Source organism: Rhinoraja longicauda, chromosome 18, assembly GCF_053455715.1.
Source record: "Rhinoraja longicauda isolate Sanriku21f chromosome 18, sRhiLon1.1, whole genome shotgun sequence".
NCBI classification, from domain to species: Eukaryota; Metazoa; Chordata; class Chondrichthyes; order Rajiformes; family Arhynchobatidae; genus Rhinoraja; species Rhinoraja longicauda.
In genome coordinates, this window is record NC_135970.1 from 40,118,850 (window position 1) to 40,134,528 (window position 15,679).

General features: G+C 43.0%; 1 protein-coding gene across 2 annotated transcripts in view; it reads left to right on the plus strand.

The window, feature by feature from the left end:
- The window catches only part of cstf3 (cleavage stimulation factor, 3' pre-RNA, subunit 3), an 80,858-nt gene extending 66,343 nt beyond the window's left edge, over positions 1-14,515 (plus strand). For both annotated transcript variants that reach the window (XM_078414870.1, XM_078414872.1), the window contains exons 12-21: positions 27-143; positions 258-332; positions 2,174-2,317; positions 3,223-3,325; positions 6,422-6,491; positions 9,506-9,701; positions 10,237-10,390; positions 10,556-10,650; positions 12,475-12,535; positions 13,759-14,515. In XM_078414870.1, the coding sequence (XP_078270996.1) occupies positions 27-143; positions 258-332; positions 2,174-2,317; positions 3,223-3,325; positions 6,422-6,491; positions 9,506-9,701; positions 10,237-10,390; positions 10,556-10,650; positions 12,475-12,535; positions 13,759-13,964 (1,221 nt within the window). In that variant the 3' untranslated portion in view covers positions 13,965-14,515. The remainder of the gene's footprint in view (positions 1-26; positions 144-257; positions 333-2,173; positions 2,318-3,222; positions 3,326-6,421; positions 6,492-9,505; positions 9,702-10,236; positions 10,391-10,555; positions 10,651-12,474; positions 12,536-13,758) is intronic.
- Positions 14,516-15,679: the final 1,164 nt, after the last annotated feature.

Here is a 15,679-nt window from a genome sequence, read left to right on the forward strand (position 1 = left end):
TTATTCAAAAACATTACTTTTGGCAGGACATGAACAATGCAAAACTGTTTAGTGACGAAGCTGCAAATATCTACGAGAGGGCTATCAGCACTTTGCTAAAGAAGAACATGCTGCTTTACTTTGCATATGCGGATTATGAAGAAGTAAGTAGAGATGATGTTGTCCTCTGATGTATAAAATGTACCTGTCATCATCTTGGCACATTGCTCCCTGTTCTGTACTCCAGCAGTTAATGTCACCCTTCCACTTTTTTAAAGAGTCGGATGAAATACGAAAAGGTACACAGCATATACAACAGGCTCTTGACTATCGAAGATATCGACCCAACACTGGTGAGTGTTGCTTTAGTTTGCATCTTAGGTGTGCCTTTGTGTGTGTATTTTAATCTTCCACTAGTCATATCTCACTGATTCACAAGTAGTGGTCAGGAGGTGGCAGAAAAAAAGGAAACCCAGCATGGACCTTTTCCAGGAGGGGAGAATAGGAATATAAAAAGAAAGTAGAAGCAAGAGTAAGTCTTTTCCTTAAGCCTATTATGCCATTTATTTGGACTATGACTGATTGTTGGACTGTGGGTAATGGAGTTTCGTCCAAAAACATGTTTTTTAGATGACAATAAAGGCGATTCTGATTCTGATCTATAATTAATCTCCCCTGACCCAGTGTGGTTCCATATCACCTCCCGGTGGCCGAACACCTTAACTCCACCTATTTATTCACAAAATGCTGGAGTAACTCAGCAGGTCAGGCAGCATCTCGGGAGAGAAGGAATGGGTGACGTTTCGGGTCGAGACCCTTCTTCAGTCTGAAGAAGGGTCTCGACCCGAAACGTCACCCATTCCTTCTCTCCCGAGATGCTGCCTGACCTGCTGAGTTACTCCAGCATTTTGTGAATAAATCGATTTGTACCAGCATCTGCAGTTATTTTCTTATACTTTAACTCCCCCTCCCATTCCCAGTCTGACCTTTCTGTCATGGGCCTTCTCCAGTGCCATAGTGAGGCCCACCGGAAATTGGAGGAACAGCACCTCATATTTCGCCTGGGCAGCTTGCAGCCCAGTGGTATGAACATCGACTTCTCCAACTTTAGATAGTTCCTCTGTCCCTCTCTTCCCCTCCCCCTTCCCAGATCTCCCTCTATCTTCCTGTCTCCACCTATATCCATCCTTTGTCCCGTCCCCCTGACATCAGTCTGAAGAAGGGTCTCGACCCGAAACGTTGCCCATTCCTTCTCTCCCGAGATGCTGCCTGACCTGCTGTGTTACTCCAGCATTTTGTGAATAAATATCTTTACTAAAGTCTCTGGGAGTTCAATTAAACACTGCGTCAATTTATATTTTTATTTATTGAAATAAGCAATGCTGATGCTGGAAGTCCAAAACAAAAATAAAATACGCGAGAAGCCCTTACCAGCTCAACTATCATCAATGGGAAGTCGATGTTTTGGGTCAAGGACAGACTGGAAAAGTTCAGAAAACAAACATATCTTTTAGTTGCAGAAAGGGCGGGGATGGAATTAACAGTGGAAATATCTGTGATACAGTAGGATGCAAACCAAAGTTGTCAAGTTAACACTTACTCCAAAAACTGGCAGATAAAGAAAAAAGAAACAAACTGAAACATTTACACTGAAGGGTATTGTATTTCTTCTTTTCTACACGCACAGACTGAGTGACTGCTTTGAAGATTATCTTTGTTCAGTCCACAAGAATGACTCTGAGCTTCCAGTTGCTTGTCACTTGAATTCTCCAACCCAATCCCACTATGACGTCTCTGTCTGTCGTCTTCAACGTTGATCCTATGATGCCCGGAGTAAGCATGAGGAAGAGTGTCCTCACCTTCTCTGTGTGCACATTGAAGCCCTTGAGATTTAACATTCAATTTAACAATGTCAGGTGACTACTTTATCACATCCTACCTCAGATGTGAAACATTTCTGTTTCACTATACTTTTTTTTTTTCCTTTCTGTGTCCAACTGGTGGATTTGAAAGTAATTGTTAACTTGACGACTAGAGTCTGCATCTTATCATAGACATTCCCTCTGTTCTCTCATGGCAGAGATTTGGTTCAAATGACAAGGAGTTGGAGTGGGCATGGAACTGGTCTTGTAATGTTAACCTGAGAAGTGTGTGTCCTCCCGTCATCAATTAATCTCTTATGCTTGAATTCAAGGTTTACATCCAATATATGAAATTTGCACGGAGAGCAGAGGGCATCAAATCTGGCCGATCCATCTTTAAGCAAGCAAGGGAAGATCCCAGGACAAGGCATCATGTCTATGTATCTGCTGCCCTCATGGAGTACTACTGCAGTAAGGTGCGTGCTTCTCATTTATGATATTAAACATGATGAGAGGCAGAGACAGGGTAGACAGTCAGAACTCCTTTTCCCAGCGTGGGAATGTCAAAGACTAGAGGACATAACTTTAAAATGAGTCTTTAAAGGAGACGTGAGGGGCAGGTATTTTACACAGAGGATGGTGGGCGCCTGGAAGCCACTGCTGGGAGTCGTGGTGGTGTCAGATGCAACAGTGGCGTTTAAAAGATATTTAGATGGGCACCTGGGCATGCAGGGAATATGGATGACATTCAGGCAGAGGAAATTAGTTTAGCTTATCGAAACGTATAAGATTATGGAGATCTTATCGAAACGTATAAGATTATGGAGATCTTATCGAAACGTATAAGATTATGGAGATCTTATCGAAACGTATAAGATTATGGAGATCTTATCGAAACGTATAAGATTATTAAGGGGTTGGACACATTAGAGGCAGGAAACATGTTCCCAATGTTGTGGGAGTCCAGAACAAGGGGCAACAGTTTAAGAATAAGAGGTAGGCCATTTAGAACTGAGATGAGGAAAAACATTTTCAGTCAGAGAGTTGTGAATCTGTGGAATTCTCTGCCTCTGAAGGCAGTGGAGGCCAATTCTCTGAATGCATTTAAGAAAGAGCTAGATAGAGCTCTTAAGGATAGCGGAGTCAGGGGGTATGGGGAGAGGGCAGGAACGGGGTACTGATTGAGAATGATCAGCCATGATCACATTGAATGGCGGTGCTGGCTCGAAGGGCCGAATGGCCTCCTCCTGCACTTATTGTCTATTGTCTAACTTGGTATCATGTACAGCAGTGTGGCTGAAGGGCTGTTCATGTACTGTTCTACATTCCGACTAGAGGATGAACCAGGCAGTAAGTAACTGCTTCCAACATTCCTTTTCAGGACAAGGCTGTAGCCTTCAAGATATTTGAGCTTGGTTTGAAGAAGTATGGAGATATTCCAGAATATATATTGGCATACATTGACTACCTTTCTCACTTAAATGGTAAGAGGTATATTCTTGAATGTATTTTTTAATGAGAAATCCAGTTTTCTTCAGACCAAAGAAGAGCTAGGTGTTGCCCAATATACTTGTTTTAATAATTGTCCTGGAATAAGGTGGCTAAGTTTAATCAAGTTGGGATCATAATGTCACTGATCTTAACAAGGCTGTTGACTGCAGATGCTTTCCATGATTTGGGAGTGAACAAGGTAGGGAAGATCGAGGGCAGAATTTCAGCATCCTTTGCAGATAACTGCGAGAGGATAGGGGGGATAATGTACTGTCAGAGGTATCTTAAAATGGACAAGTGGACCTGGGACCTGGGACCACGTAATGGTAGATTCTGACTGAGCAGAGATAGAGAATGGCGTGGAGATTGACCAGAGTGGGAGAGAACATGGATTTATTCACAAAATGCTGGAGTAACTCAGCAGGTCAGGCCAGGTCAGGTCAGGTCAGAGAACATGTCCTGATTGACTTGTTCTACCAAGGCACACAGCCAGGGGCCCAGTCCCTTACATCTCAGTGACACGGAGCTGCGTTCATGATGTTTTGTGTGTAAATATTCCGTCAATTCTTCACTGAGTTGCAATGGGATGATTGCGAACATCATAGAAGCTGTGTCATCCTGACTAATGCATTGATTTGTATGTTGTAAATGTTCACTTTCACTGGTTGCCAAGCACTCTGACAAACGTGGGGAATAACAAATACACCCTCTGCATCATCAGCAATCCTGTTCTGGCTCTGACGTTCGTTTAATGAGTTCTAACCTGGGTTTGCAGGGCAGCAAACCTCCGCAAAGTGCTTACATTTTCCAATCCGACCTTTTCTTTCCTGAGCAACGCGTTCTACTTTGTGCGGGTAACCATCAACACAATTAACAATCTGAGGAGGGATCCTGACCCGAAACGTCACCAGTCCATTACCTCCACAGATGCTGCCTGACTCTCTGAGTTACTCCAGCACTTTGTGTTTTTGCTCAAGATTCCAGCATCTCCATTTCCTTGCGTCTGCAATTAACAGTGATGTTTTGAGTCCTGTTTATCTTGGTATTTTTCTCCACTGACAGTCTCATGCAACATGTTGTGCCCTAGAGTTTATTTTCCACTCTGATTCCATTTGCCACAGGACTTTGTGATCTTACTACATCCACTGCCAGTGCTCTGAAAGAGGCTCTGATGTAGCTTACTAAAGCAGCTTGAACAGTTCAATTTATTATTTTTGAGTTTTTCTTTGAAGTTGCTTTGATATCCATCCTTCAGTGATGTGGTTTCCAAGTTTCTGCAGGAGATTAGAATGATCACATTTTACGGCACCTTGTGTCCATTGTGTGCAATATTGATCAATTAAACATAGAAAATACATTACGGCCTGCTCCACCTTCCAATACAATCGTGGGTGATCATACTTTGAAATGCTCCGTTCTCCCCATATCCCATCATCTCTTTGGCATTAAGAAATATGTCAAACTCCTCAAATAAATGTAATGTGTTGGCCTCTCTCTATTATCTGTGGTGGTGAATTCCACAGGTTCAACACTATCTGTTTCATCTCAGTTCTAAATGGCATAGCCTGAGGCTGAGACACCCAGTCATGGACTACTGAGCTTGGGAACATCGGCCCTTAATCTAATCTGTCTAGTCCTATTAGAATCTTATGGGTTTTTCTATTAAATCTCCCACACTCATCTAAACTCGGATTAATATAGATCCAAATGAACCAATCTCTCATACCTCTTCCTGGATTCAGTAAGACTTTGTTGAACACTCTCATGGCAAGAACGTCCTTCCTTTCCTAGTAGATGGAAGCTCTAGATGGTTTCTCATCATGGCCTTGTACAGCTGCAGCAAAACACTTTTGCTCTTGTACACTAATCTTCTTGACATGAAGCACAGTTTACCACTTAATTTCCTCTCACTTGCTGCACCTAATGTTTGCTTTCATTATCTTGTGTCCTCTGACACTCAATGTCATTTCTCCTTTTCCTAGTCTATCACTCTTTAGATAATCTATCCTTCTGTTTTTGGCACCAAAGTAGATGATTTAACTTTATCCACGTTAAACTCAATCTGCCCTGCATTTGCCCGCTTGCCCAACTTGTCTAAATCACATTGGAGCCTCTTTGTGCATCTTGCTCACAGCTCGCGTTATCTCATCCCCTCCAGCTTTGTGCTATCTGCCAATGTTATATTTAGTTCCCTCATCCAAATCATTGATCCAAATTATAAACATCTGGGGCACAAGCGATGATGTCTGTGGCTCCTCGTTACTACTGCCCGTCTCACAGAAATTAAACAGTTCACTTCTGCTCCTTGTTTCAATTCAAACAATCTCACTCATGCCAGTTCCATGTGCTTCATAGGAATAGTGTCATGGTGAAAGTCAGCATGGAAACAGGCCCTTCAGCCCAACTTGTCCATGTTGACCAAGAGCCCCAATCGTCTGCGTTTGGCCCATACCTATCCATGTACCTGTCCAAATGTCTTTTAAATGTAATTTTAGTATCTGTCCCAATTACCAACTCTGGCAGCTCGTTCATGTACCCGCCACCCTCTGTGTGAAAAACTTGCCCCCAAGGTTCCTGGTACATTTTTCCCCTCTCAGCTTAAACCTGTGACCTCTGGTCTATTCTCCTCATAATCATATACACTGTTATAAGATCATCCTCCTGCGCTCCAAGGAATGAAGTCCAAGCCCACCCTCTCCCTATGGCTCATGCCCTCAAATCTTGGAAACATCTTTGTAAATCTTCTCTGCACTCTTTCCAGCTTAACAACATCCTTCCTGAGTTACTCCAGCACTGTCTTTTAGTGCAAGCCAGCATTTGTAGATCATTGATTCTACGCCTTGTAGTTGGTAGTGTTTACCAGGTACTGTGTAAATGCAGAGCAGGGTTCACTGGTTGCATTCAAAAGAGTATTAGATAGAGCTCTTAGGGTTAGCGGAATCAAGGGGTTTGGGGAGAAGGCAGGAACGGGGTACTGATTGTGGATGATCAGCCATGATCCCATTGAATGGCGGTTCTGGCTCAAAGGGCTGAATGGCCTCCTTCTGCACCTATTGTCTATGTATCAATGTATTTTGTTTGCATTTCAGAGGACAACAACACCAGAGTTCTGTTTGAGCGCGTTCTGACCTCTGGGTCCTTGCCACCAGAGAAGTCTGGGTAATAACCTCTGTCCTTAAACTTTAAATTGTCAAGTTAAATATTAATGTTTTACTGTGCTTTAAAATTGTGTTCAGTATATGTGGAGCAATTGTTGGGAGGCTTATTAGAATTTCTCACAGGTAGCATGAGCCTTGAATTAATTAGACAGGAATAGAGCTTAAAACAGTAGCATTGGCATGGGTTTAGGATGAAATCTAAATTTCAGAATAGAGACATTTCTTAGAATCACAAAGCATGGAAACAGGCCCATCAGCCCATACCGACCAAGATGTCCCTTCCAAGACAGTGAGGAAGTTTGGCCTGTATCCCTCTAAACCTATCCTTACACCTATCTAAATGTATTTTAAACACTGTTATTGTACCTGCCTGACTTTATCGCCTCCGGCAGATCCTTAAATCATTCCCCTCTCACCTCGCACCTGTGCCCTCTTGCTCTTGATTCCCCTACCCTGGGAAACACACTCGGTGCATTCTCCCTATCTATTCCGCTTCTGATCTTGTGCACTTTTTTTATTTACACACACTGATTTTTATTTCCTCAAGATAAGAATTTAAATGTTTTTTCTGGGGAATGCAATTTCACACAGGCAAATGAGAATTCCAATTTACTTAAACTTTATTTAAGCTTTAAGCAACTCATTTCTGTAATACACATCTTCAAAGCGTCTGGAAAATATCGCTGATTCTGCAGGTCTCACCTGCCCGAGAGTCCCTTCACACAGTTAAAATGATTATATTTTGTACACAATCTCCTTGATTTTACTGAGGTATTCATACCATGCACTGCCTCCTTCAGTGCTTGTAAGCTTACTCAAGACAGTTAGAGTGAATGAAGCAGGTTCAGATAACAAAGTAGGAAATGTAAATCCAAACTCAACTCTTCTACAGACTGCAAACTAAAGACCAGGATTTATTAAGGAATGAAGATATAAATACCAAAACAAAAACTTTGAAGATTTTGGTTTTTTTTAGATCACTGCTAAAAAGTATTGTAGTTCTAAGAACATAAGAACTAGGAGCAGGGCTGCCTTCAGCATTCTGTATGTTCTGTAGGAAAAAAACATGAAGGAAAAAAACTGCAGATGCTGGTTTAAATCGAAGGTAGACACAAAAAGCCGGAACAACGCAGCGGGTCAGGCAGCATCTCGGGAGAGAATGGGTGACATTTCTGGTCCTCCATTGTCAGAGTGAGGCCCAGCGCAAATTGGAGGAACAGCACCTCATATTTCGCTTGGGTAGTTTACACCCCAGCGGTATGAACATTGACTTCTCTAACTTCAGATAGTCCCTGCTTTCCCTCTCTATCCCCTCCCCCTTCCCAGTTCTCCCACTAGTTTCTGGTCTCTGACTACATTCTATCTTTGTCCCGCCCCCTCCCCTGACATCAGTCTGGAGAAGGGTCTTGACCCAAAACGTCACCCATTCCTTGTCTCCGGAGATGCTGCCTGACCCGCTGAGTTGCTCCGGCTTTTTGTTTGTATATATACCTTCTGTATGTTCTGGTTGATATGATCCTGACTTCAGCACTTTGTTACTCAATCTTATAACAATTGTTTGGAGATTTCTATTAGTCTTGAATATACTAAATGAATATGCATCTGTAGCACTGTAAAGAGAATAATCTCCTTCAATGTTATCGTAATTCCCGTCTTCCTGCACCAAATGCACTGGTGTGAAGATCCTGTTCAGGCTGTGAATGCTGGAGGGGAACTAATGATCACTGGCCTGTTTGTTATCATTCCTGCAACAGCCTTGGGCCAGTTCTCATCACTTTCACATTTTCCTAGAAATTTGAATATTCAACTACTGAGTTATAGCCTAGTTTGTGAAATAAGAGTTTTCGGATACAGCAAATGGACAAGCCTCATTTTTTAAACGGCTCTACCATCCCTTTCCTATGAATAGTACAGCATAGAATGAGGCCCTTCGGCCCACAATGTCTGTGCCATGTTAATGCCAAGTTAAACTAATCCCCTCTGCCTGCATGTGGTCCATATCCCTCCATTTCCTGCATATCCATGGGCCTATCCAAAAGCCTCTTAAGTGCCACTATCAAATCTGCCTCCACCACCACTCCTAGCAGCACATTCCAGACACCCACCACTTGCCCCACGCATCTCTTTTAAATTTTGCCCCTCTCAACTTAACGTTATGCTCTTGACATTTCCACCCTGGAGAAAAAAGAATCTTGCATGATTTTATAAACTTCTCTCAGGTCTCCCCTCAGTCTGTCGCTCCAGAGGAAACAATCCAGATTTACCCAACCCCTTCTCATGGCTCATACAATGGCTCGGCCGATCCAAACCATCAAATTCAAATCATCCTGCCCACGTTACCTTTGTCTCCGTCAATCCATCCAGGCAGTGCGTCACCAAACAGCGTGATGTTTTAAGGAGGGGTATGAAGGGAAGGGATCATTGTTATTTCATTGTTATGATAAAATTGCCTGAGAAAAACTGGTTTCTCTGGCAGAAGCTGGCCAATCAGAAAATGGGGCAAGATGTGAATTTTAATTACTTTTCACAGCGAATTGTGCCACACCACACCGTGCGAACTGAACAATGGGATCAGGTGATAGTGTAACGTGCAACAATACTTAGACAAAAGCTGTACTATCGGATGTGGAGAGAGCAAGGGGGCGGAAGGGGTTGGGATTAACTGGACATTTCTTTCAAAGAACCAGCATGGAATCACCTGTAGGTCATTGAGCATCTCCCAAGTTACATCATTATGTACATTTTGTGGATATGTTTTGCATGACGTTTGGTTCAAATTTTGCCTACTGATCAGTGTGTTTGAATGGTGGAATTGGAGACTCGCTGGTGGTTGCATTTTGATTCACAATATGTGCTACATTCTGTTGCCAACATGACTTACCCAAAGTCTTGGGTGACTGTCTCGTGAACTGCTTTGTGATGTTTGTTCCCAACATCTTTGGGTTGAGCATCTGCCCATTTTAGATGACACCCTGATTGTAGTTTCTCTCTCTTTCTACTTGTCAAATGTTGCAGTGAGATCTGGGCACGGTTTCTGGCTTTTGAAAGTAACATAGGAGACCTGGCCAGTATTCTGAAAGTGGAAAAGAGGAGGTTTGCTGCTTTTAAGGAGGAATATGAAGGAAAGGAAACTGCATTGCTGGTGGACCGATATAAGTTCATGGACCTCTTCCCCTGTTCAAACAGTGAACTTAAAGCTCTTGGATACAAGGTAATTCCTAGTCATTGTCAAACTACTTTAAAAAATATGTGCACAAGACAGGTTGGCACTCGTGTGATGGGTTTCCGTCTTGAGTGGGTGTGAAGGATATTGAATTCAATACCTTTCAGGACAACTAATGTCCACCAGGGAAAGCAATCTGCAGATCTGTCCAGGTGCAAATCCAGTTCCTCAGCAATGTGGTGTTAACCTCGCCATGCTGTGAAGGTGTTGGTCACACCAGGAGTTTTAGCCGGTAGCAAAGAAGGATTGAAGGATTGATTTTTCCAAGAGTTAAGATGGTGTACGAGTTAAATTGGACAATCTGAAGGTGGTCAAATTACTGAACAGCAGACAAGGCAATAATTACAGTCTGAAGAAACATCACCTACCCATGTTCTCCAGAGATGCTGCTTGACTTGCTGAGTTACACCAGCACTTTGCGTCTTTTTTCAGTAAACCAGCATTTGCAGTTCATTGTTCTGACAATAATTACAGTGATCGGTTAGTTTTGCCATGCTCAATAAAACCATTTCCCTGCCTACAGGATGTCTCTCGAACCAAGATGATGACCATTATCCCTGACCCCATAGTGACTCCTTCCACTGTAGCCATAATGAAGGATGAGATTGACCGAAAGCCAGAGTATCCAAAACCTGACACAAACCAGATGATCCCTTTCCAACCGAGACACCTAGCACGTGAGTGACCTTGTGTTGTTTTGTTACCGACGGTGGATTTTAATGCAGGAAAATACTTATTGGGTTCACGGATAAAACAAATAGCAAGGTGATGTGTAGATACCACGTTGTTTAATTATTACCGTGACTGTAGTTAACACTTGAGCGTTCTCTGTCTTTGTACAGCCCCTGGTCTCCACCCCATCCCAGGAGGAGTGTTTCCTGTACCCCCAGCTTCCGTGCTGCTTATGAAACTGTTACCACCACCAACCTGTTTCCAGGTCAGTACACAAAAGCATCTAATTCCTAATTCAGCTGTCGCCATTTTGACCGTGGGTGATAGTGGACCAGGTGTCCATCACGCACCCATCTTATTCTTGAATATTTATGGGGGGGTGGGGGGGTAACATGTAAAACATCACGGGAATCTGGGAGGTCAGGCCTGATACTGTTATGGCGGTGCCCGGGGGCTAGGCCACTCCCTGGGTCATTCCCCTCGGCACTGAGTGGACAGGGGGGATTAGGCCACTCCCTGGGTCATTCCCCTCGGCACTGTGTGGACAGGGGGGATTAGGCCACTCCCTGGGTCATTCCCCTCGGCACTGAGTGGACAGGGGGGATTAGGCCACTCCCTGGGTCACTCCCCTCGGCACTGAGTGGACAGGGGGGATTAGGCCACTCCCTGGGTCATTCCCCTGGGGACAGATTGGTCTGGGGCTACGGGGTTTGCTGGAAGGGGTTATTGTTTTACTGAGTGAGTGAATGTTCAGATACTGTATTAAAGTTATTGTTACTTCTTACCTGGCGTCTGGCCTGATTCCTGTCGCGTCCAGACCCACTACACTGTCTCTTTTACTCGGTCACCAAAGTCGGAGCAGCCCCTGAAGAATTCAGTGATTTTTCAGCCGGTTATCCGCTCTCCTGCCCGGGAGAGGTTCTGCTGGCAGTGTGAATCTCCCTTTGCAGCCAATTCCATTATAAAGCCTTCACAGACCAACTAATCTTTTAGCCTAATTTGCCAGTTCGTTTTTGCTTCATGCCCTCACAATTGTTCATATTTCAGTTGAAAATACTAGTCTTGGGGCTATTCTCCTCTCCGTCAAACTGAATATAAAATTCAATCACATTGTGCCCAGCTCATCTGGCTGTTTAGTGGCAGTCCTGGCACAGTACACTTCCCTCACAGGCTGCTGCTCGCATCCACTAAAGAGCTGCTGCGTTGGCTTTGATTCTTTTTAAAAGCCAAGTCAGGGACGTCAAAACTGCGATGGCCAAGGATGGATGAGTTTCATCAGGTCAAATCCCCCCCTTTAGGTCCTGCTTTAAATTAAGTTGTACATCCCGCTAAGCTGCATATATTTTAGGCAGATTTACTGAACAATGGGCTTCTTGGACTTGGGGTCCAGTCAGTGAGCACAGGATCTCGATGGAACTGGTCGTCTTCACACTCGACAGGGTGGGAAGCCAGGTCTTGAAGCACATTTATCTTTCCCACTGCGACATCAGTTCCATGTTCTTGTCAATTCCATTTTAGACCTTGTCTCTAGATGTTCTTGGGTTGAGTTGGACACTGATGGGTAAGGAGATGGAGGAGTATGATGACAGGGAATATGCTCTTTCTGCCTTGGATTGCTTTCTCTAGTACGTCGGAGGTTGAGGGGAGACCTGATAGAAGTACATCAAATTATGAGAAGCATAGATAATAATATATTCCTTTATTCGTCCCACACCGGGGAAATTTACTTTTTTTTTAGATAGGGTAGATAGTCAAAAAACCTTTTCCCCAGGGTGAAAATGTCAAAGACTAGAGGGCATAGCTTTAAGATGAGGGGGGCAAAGTTTTAAGGAGGGGTGGTGAGTGCCTGGAACGCACTGCCTGGCCTGGCAGTGGAGGCAGATATGATACTGGCATTTGAGAGGCTTATAGATTGGGACGTGGATATGCAGGGAATGGAGGGATATTGATCAGAGATTAGTTTATCTTGGCATCAGGCACTGTGGGCCGAAGGGCCTATTCCCATGCTGTACTGCACTATGTTCTCTAGTACTGAAATGACTCAGTGATTATCACATCATGATTGTATTTGGAAACTTCCTTCCCACAGGGCCCGTTTGTTCAAGTTGATGAACTAATGGATGTTTTGCGGCACTGCCAATTACCAGACAGTAAGTAGTGTTCTTTGCTTTTATTTTGCGATTCTCTGGTGAACAGCCAACGTCCAGAATGTGCTTGCACAAAACACTCCTAACCATGAAAATGCAGAGAAATAGAGGCTCGCGTATCAACACGGTGGCACGGCGGTAGAGTTGCTGCCTTACAGCGAATGCAGCGCCGGAGACTCAGGTTCGACCCTGTACGGAGTTTGTACGTTCTCCCCGTGACCTGCGTGGATTTTCTCCGAGATCTTCGGTTTCCTCCCACACTCCAAAGACGTACAGGTTTGTAGGTTAATTGACTGGGTAAATGTAAAAATTGTCCCTAGTGTGTGTAGGATAGTGTTAATGTGCGGGGATCGCTGGGCGGCGCAGACCCGGTAAGGCCGAAGGGCCTGTTTCCGCGCTGTATCTCTAAATCTAAAAAAACAAAAATCTAAACACCTCCTGTTAAAATTGTCCTGCTGTTCTTGTGCAAGTGTTTAAAATAAATTGATTTTGTTCAGGTGAACAGGTTAAGCTGTTACTAACATTTCCCATAGACATAAAATGCTGGAGTAACTCATCTCTGGATGCTGCCTGACCCGCTGAGCTACTCCAGCATATACTGTCTACAGTATAAACCAGCATCTGCAGTTTCTTCCTACACTGACATTTCCCAATCCTAATTGCCTCTGAGATGTTCTGGCAAGTTGGTTTCTCAAATTGTGGATGCCTGTGTGTAAAACATACTCTGCCAACGGTTGTCCAAGAAGGTTGCAGGATTTTGACTATGTTGAGGCCAGAGAATGTATTCAAGCATGGTGGTGTTCCCAAAGTAACCCGACCCTTGGAGTGTTTTACCTTTAGGGGCAAACTGATGCAGAGGAGTTGTTGATCATGGATTTCTACCACAAACAAGCAAACATTTGAATCGTCAGCCTACAGGTTCAGCTCCATTCATTTAGAGTAAGGTTACGACTAGTTGTGGATTGTGACCGTTCCCATATCTTGCAGGTGGTATTTTGAGATGAACACGAGGCAAGACATGTAAATGCAGAACCCAACATTCCTGCAAGCAATATCTTAGTGCAAAAGACTGGCCGCCACCTCAACCTTTATTTTAATGACAGGCCTATAATGCTGATAACACTTGATTCCATCTCTACCATCCCCCATCACCACGAAGGATGACTTGCTTGAATTATCATTGAAGGATGGGTTTATTAAACTATGCCTTTTACATTTTTTTTTAGCTGTTGAACAAGCTGTTGAACTGATCACTGGAGGCCAACCAGAAACTGTTGCTGAAGGAAATGGACCGATAGAAAATGATGCAGTGATGAAAAAGCCCTTGAAGAGGGCAGCAAATGAAGATTCTGATGAAGAGGAGGAAAAGGGCGCAGTGGCACCTCCAACGCATGACATTTACAGAGCTCGCCAGCAGAAACGAGTCCGGTAAAGATCCACCAGCAGCCTTTACACATCCTGAAGGAACTGAATGTCATTCTTAAAACGTCAGGAAATGAGCTGTGTCTTCACTTGCCTGTGGAAACGAGACTGTGCTTTCACGGTTGTGCCTCATTCGAGTAAGGTAGCTCATCTGAACAGAACACAAAATGGATAAAACCTGGCTTCTTCTGTGCGAAAGGTTGCATTTTTGGAGAGGCTTTCATTTGGGCAGAATAAAATACTTTGGTCTTGAACGCCAGGCACTGCAACGCATGCACAGACAGTGCAAACATTTCAACTGCAGCCTAGTTCCATGCAAGTCTGCTACGACAATGCAGCTTGTGAATCTTTGTGATTTTGTTTTATTTGTGTTTCATTTTTTTTAAAACTGGATGGTGCAAATACAAGGGAAGGTATTTTAATATCCCACAGAACTATTACACCACTGTCCTGTTATGTCATGTGGTTTCCTGCCAAGTCTCATTTTACCATTATTTATGGCAACCCGTTTCCTTTTGTAATTTGAGAGCCCGAACACAAATCTTTGTAATAAAGACATAAAATGCATTTAAACTTTGGACTCTTGCTTTATGGGTTTATGCCATCTTGGCAAAGTCATTTCAGGGATCTTTTCCATGTTGTTATGCCTTAAACAGTAGACATAGCTGGATATTGTTAGAAATGAATTGATTGTTTTATTAGATATATAAATTAACAAGTTAATTTGTAGTAATTTCAGGAGCTCCATGGGGAGCTATTTTGCCAGATTCTGGGCTGTAGAAAGAGCAATCGAATCCTGAATCCACGGTAGGCCAAATTGGCAAAGATCACTGCCCAGGTTGCATTTTTGTTGTGTTATTTTGTGAAACAATCATTAGTTGATGATGAGGTTCAACGGCTAGTATTAAAATCACTTGGCATTTATGAAAGAAAAAAGTGAGCATTTGAGCAGAGCAGAATTAATTGGTAGCTCAGAAATAAAAGGCAAAACAGGCCAAATTGTTTTAATTTAACACAACTATTTTTAGATGCTTTAAGACTTTAAATGTGTTAAAGGTAAAAAAATATTATTTAATCTGGCATTTTAAAATATATATTTTTTTGTCATCAGCTCGTAAAATTATTACTACAGGATACCTGGCTATAGAATACAATTCATCCTTGATTTAATATGGTAAATACATCCTGTAAAAATTCCTTGTTCTGAAATTCTAAAAGTCAAAAACTTTGATCAACATGCATTCTGTAATCTGTTTGTCAAGTCAAAACTAGGATGAATTTCCACCCCATCTCACTTGCATGTGTACCAATAGTCGCACTTTGCCATGTAGTGGGTTGAAAGCTGTTGCCACATCCAAGGGATTAGCATCATTTTACAGCCATACATTCATTTCAGAAAAATGTTTGCTGAAATACTCAATGGAACTAAAGTTAAGCTGAAGTGGTTATGTTGGCGATATAAAGTAATCTCCTCAGCAAGTTTTCAATTCTTTGTCACAAGCAATACTATTTTTGATCTGGGAAAGGACTGATGGAAATACTGCAGTGAGAATGGCTGCCTCTACTTCTCCAAAACCTTTGCCAGCTTCAGTCACGAGCAGGATCAGGGCCTATTGTTTTCAGTTCATCAACATGCATTGGATTATTAACTAAATGCTGGGTTTCCCTTCCATGTGGGAGCTGGGGTAGAATTTTCAGCCTTCATTCGCACAGACAATATCCTTC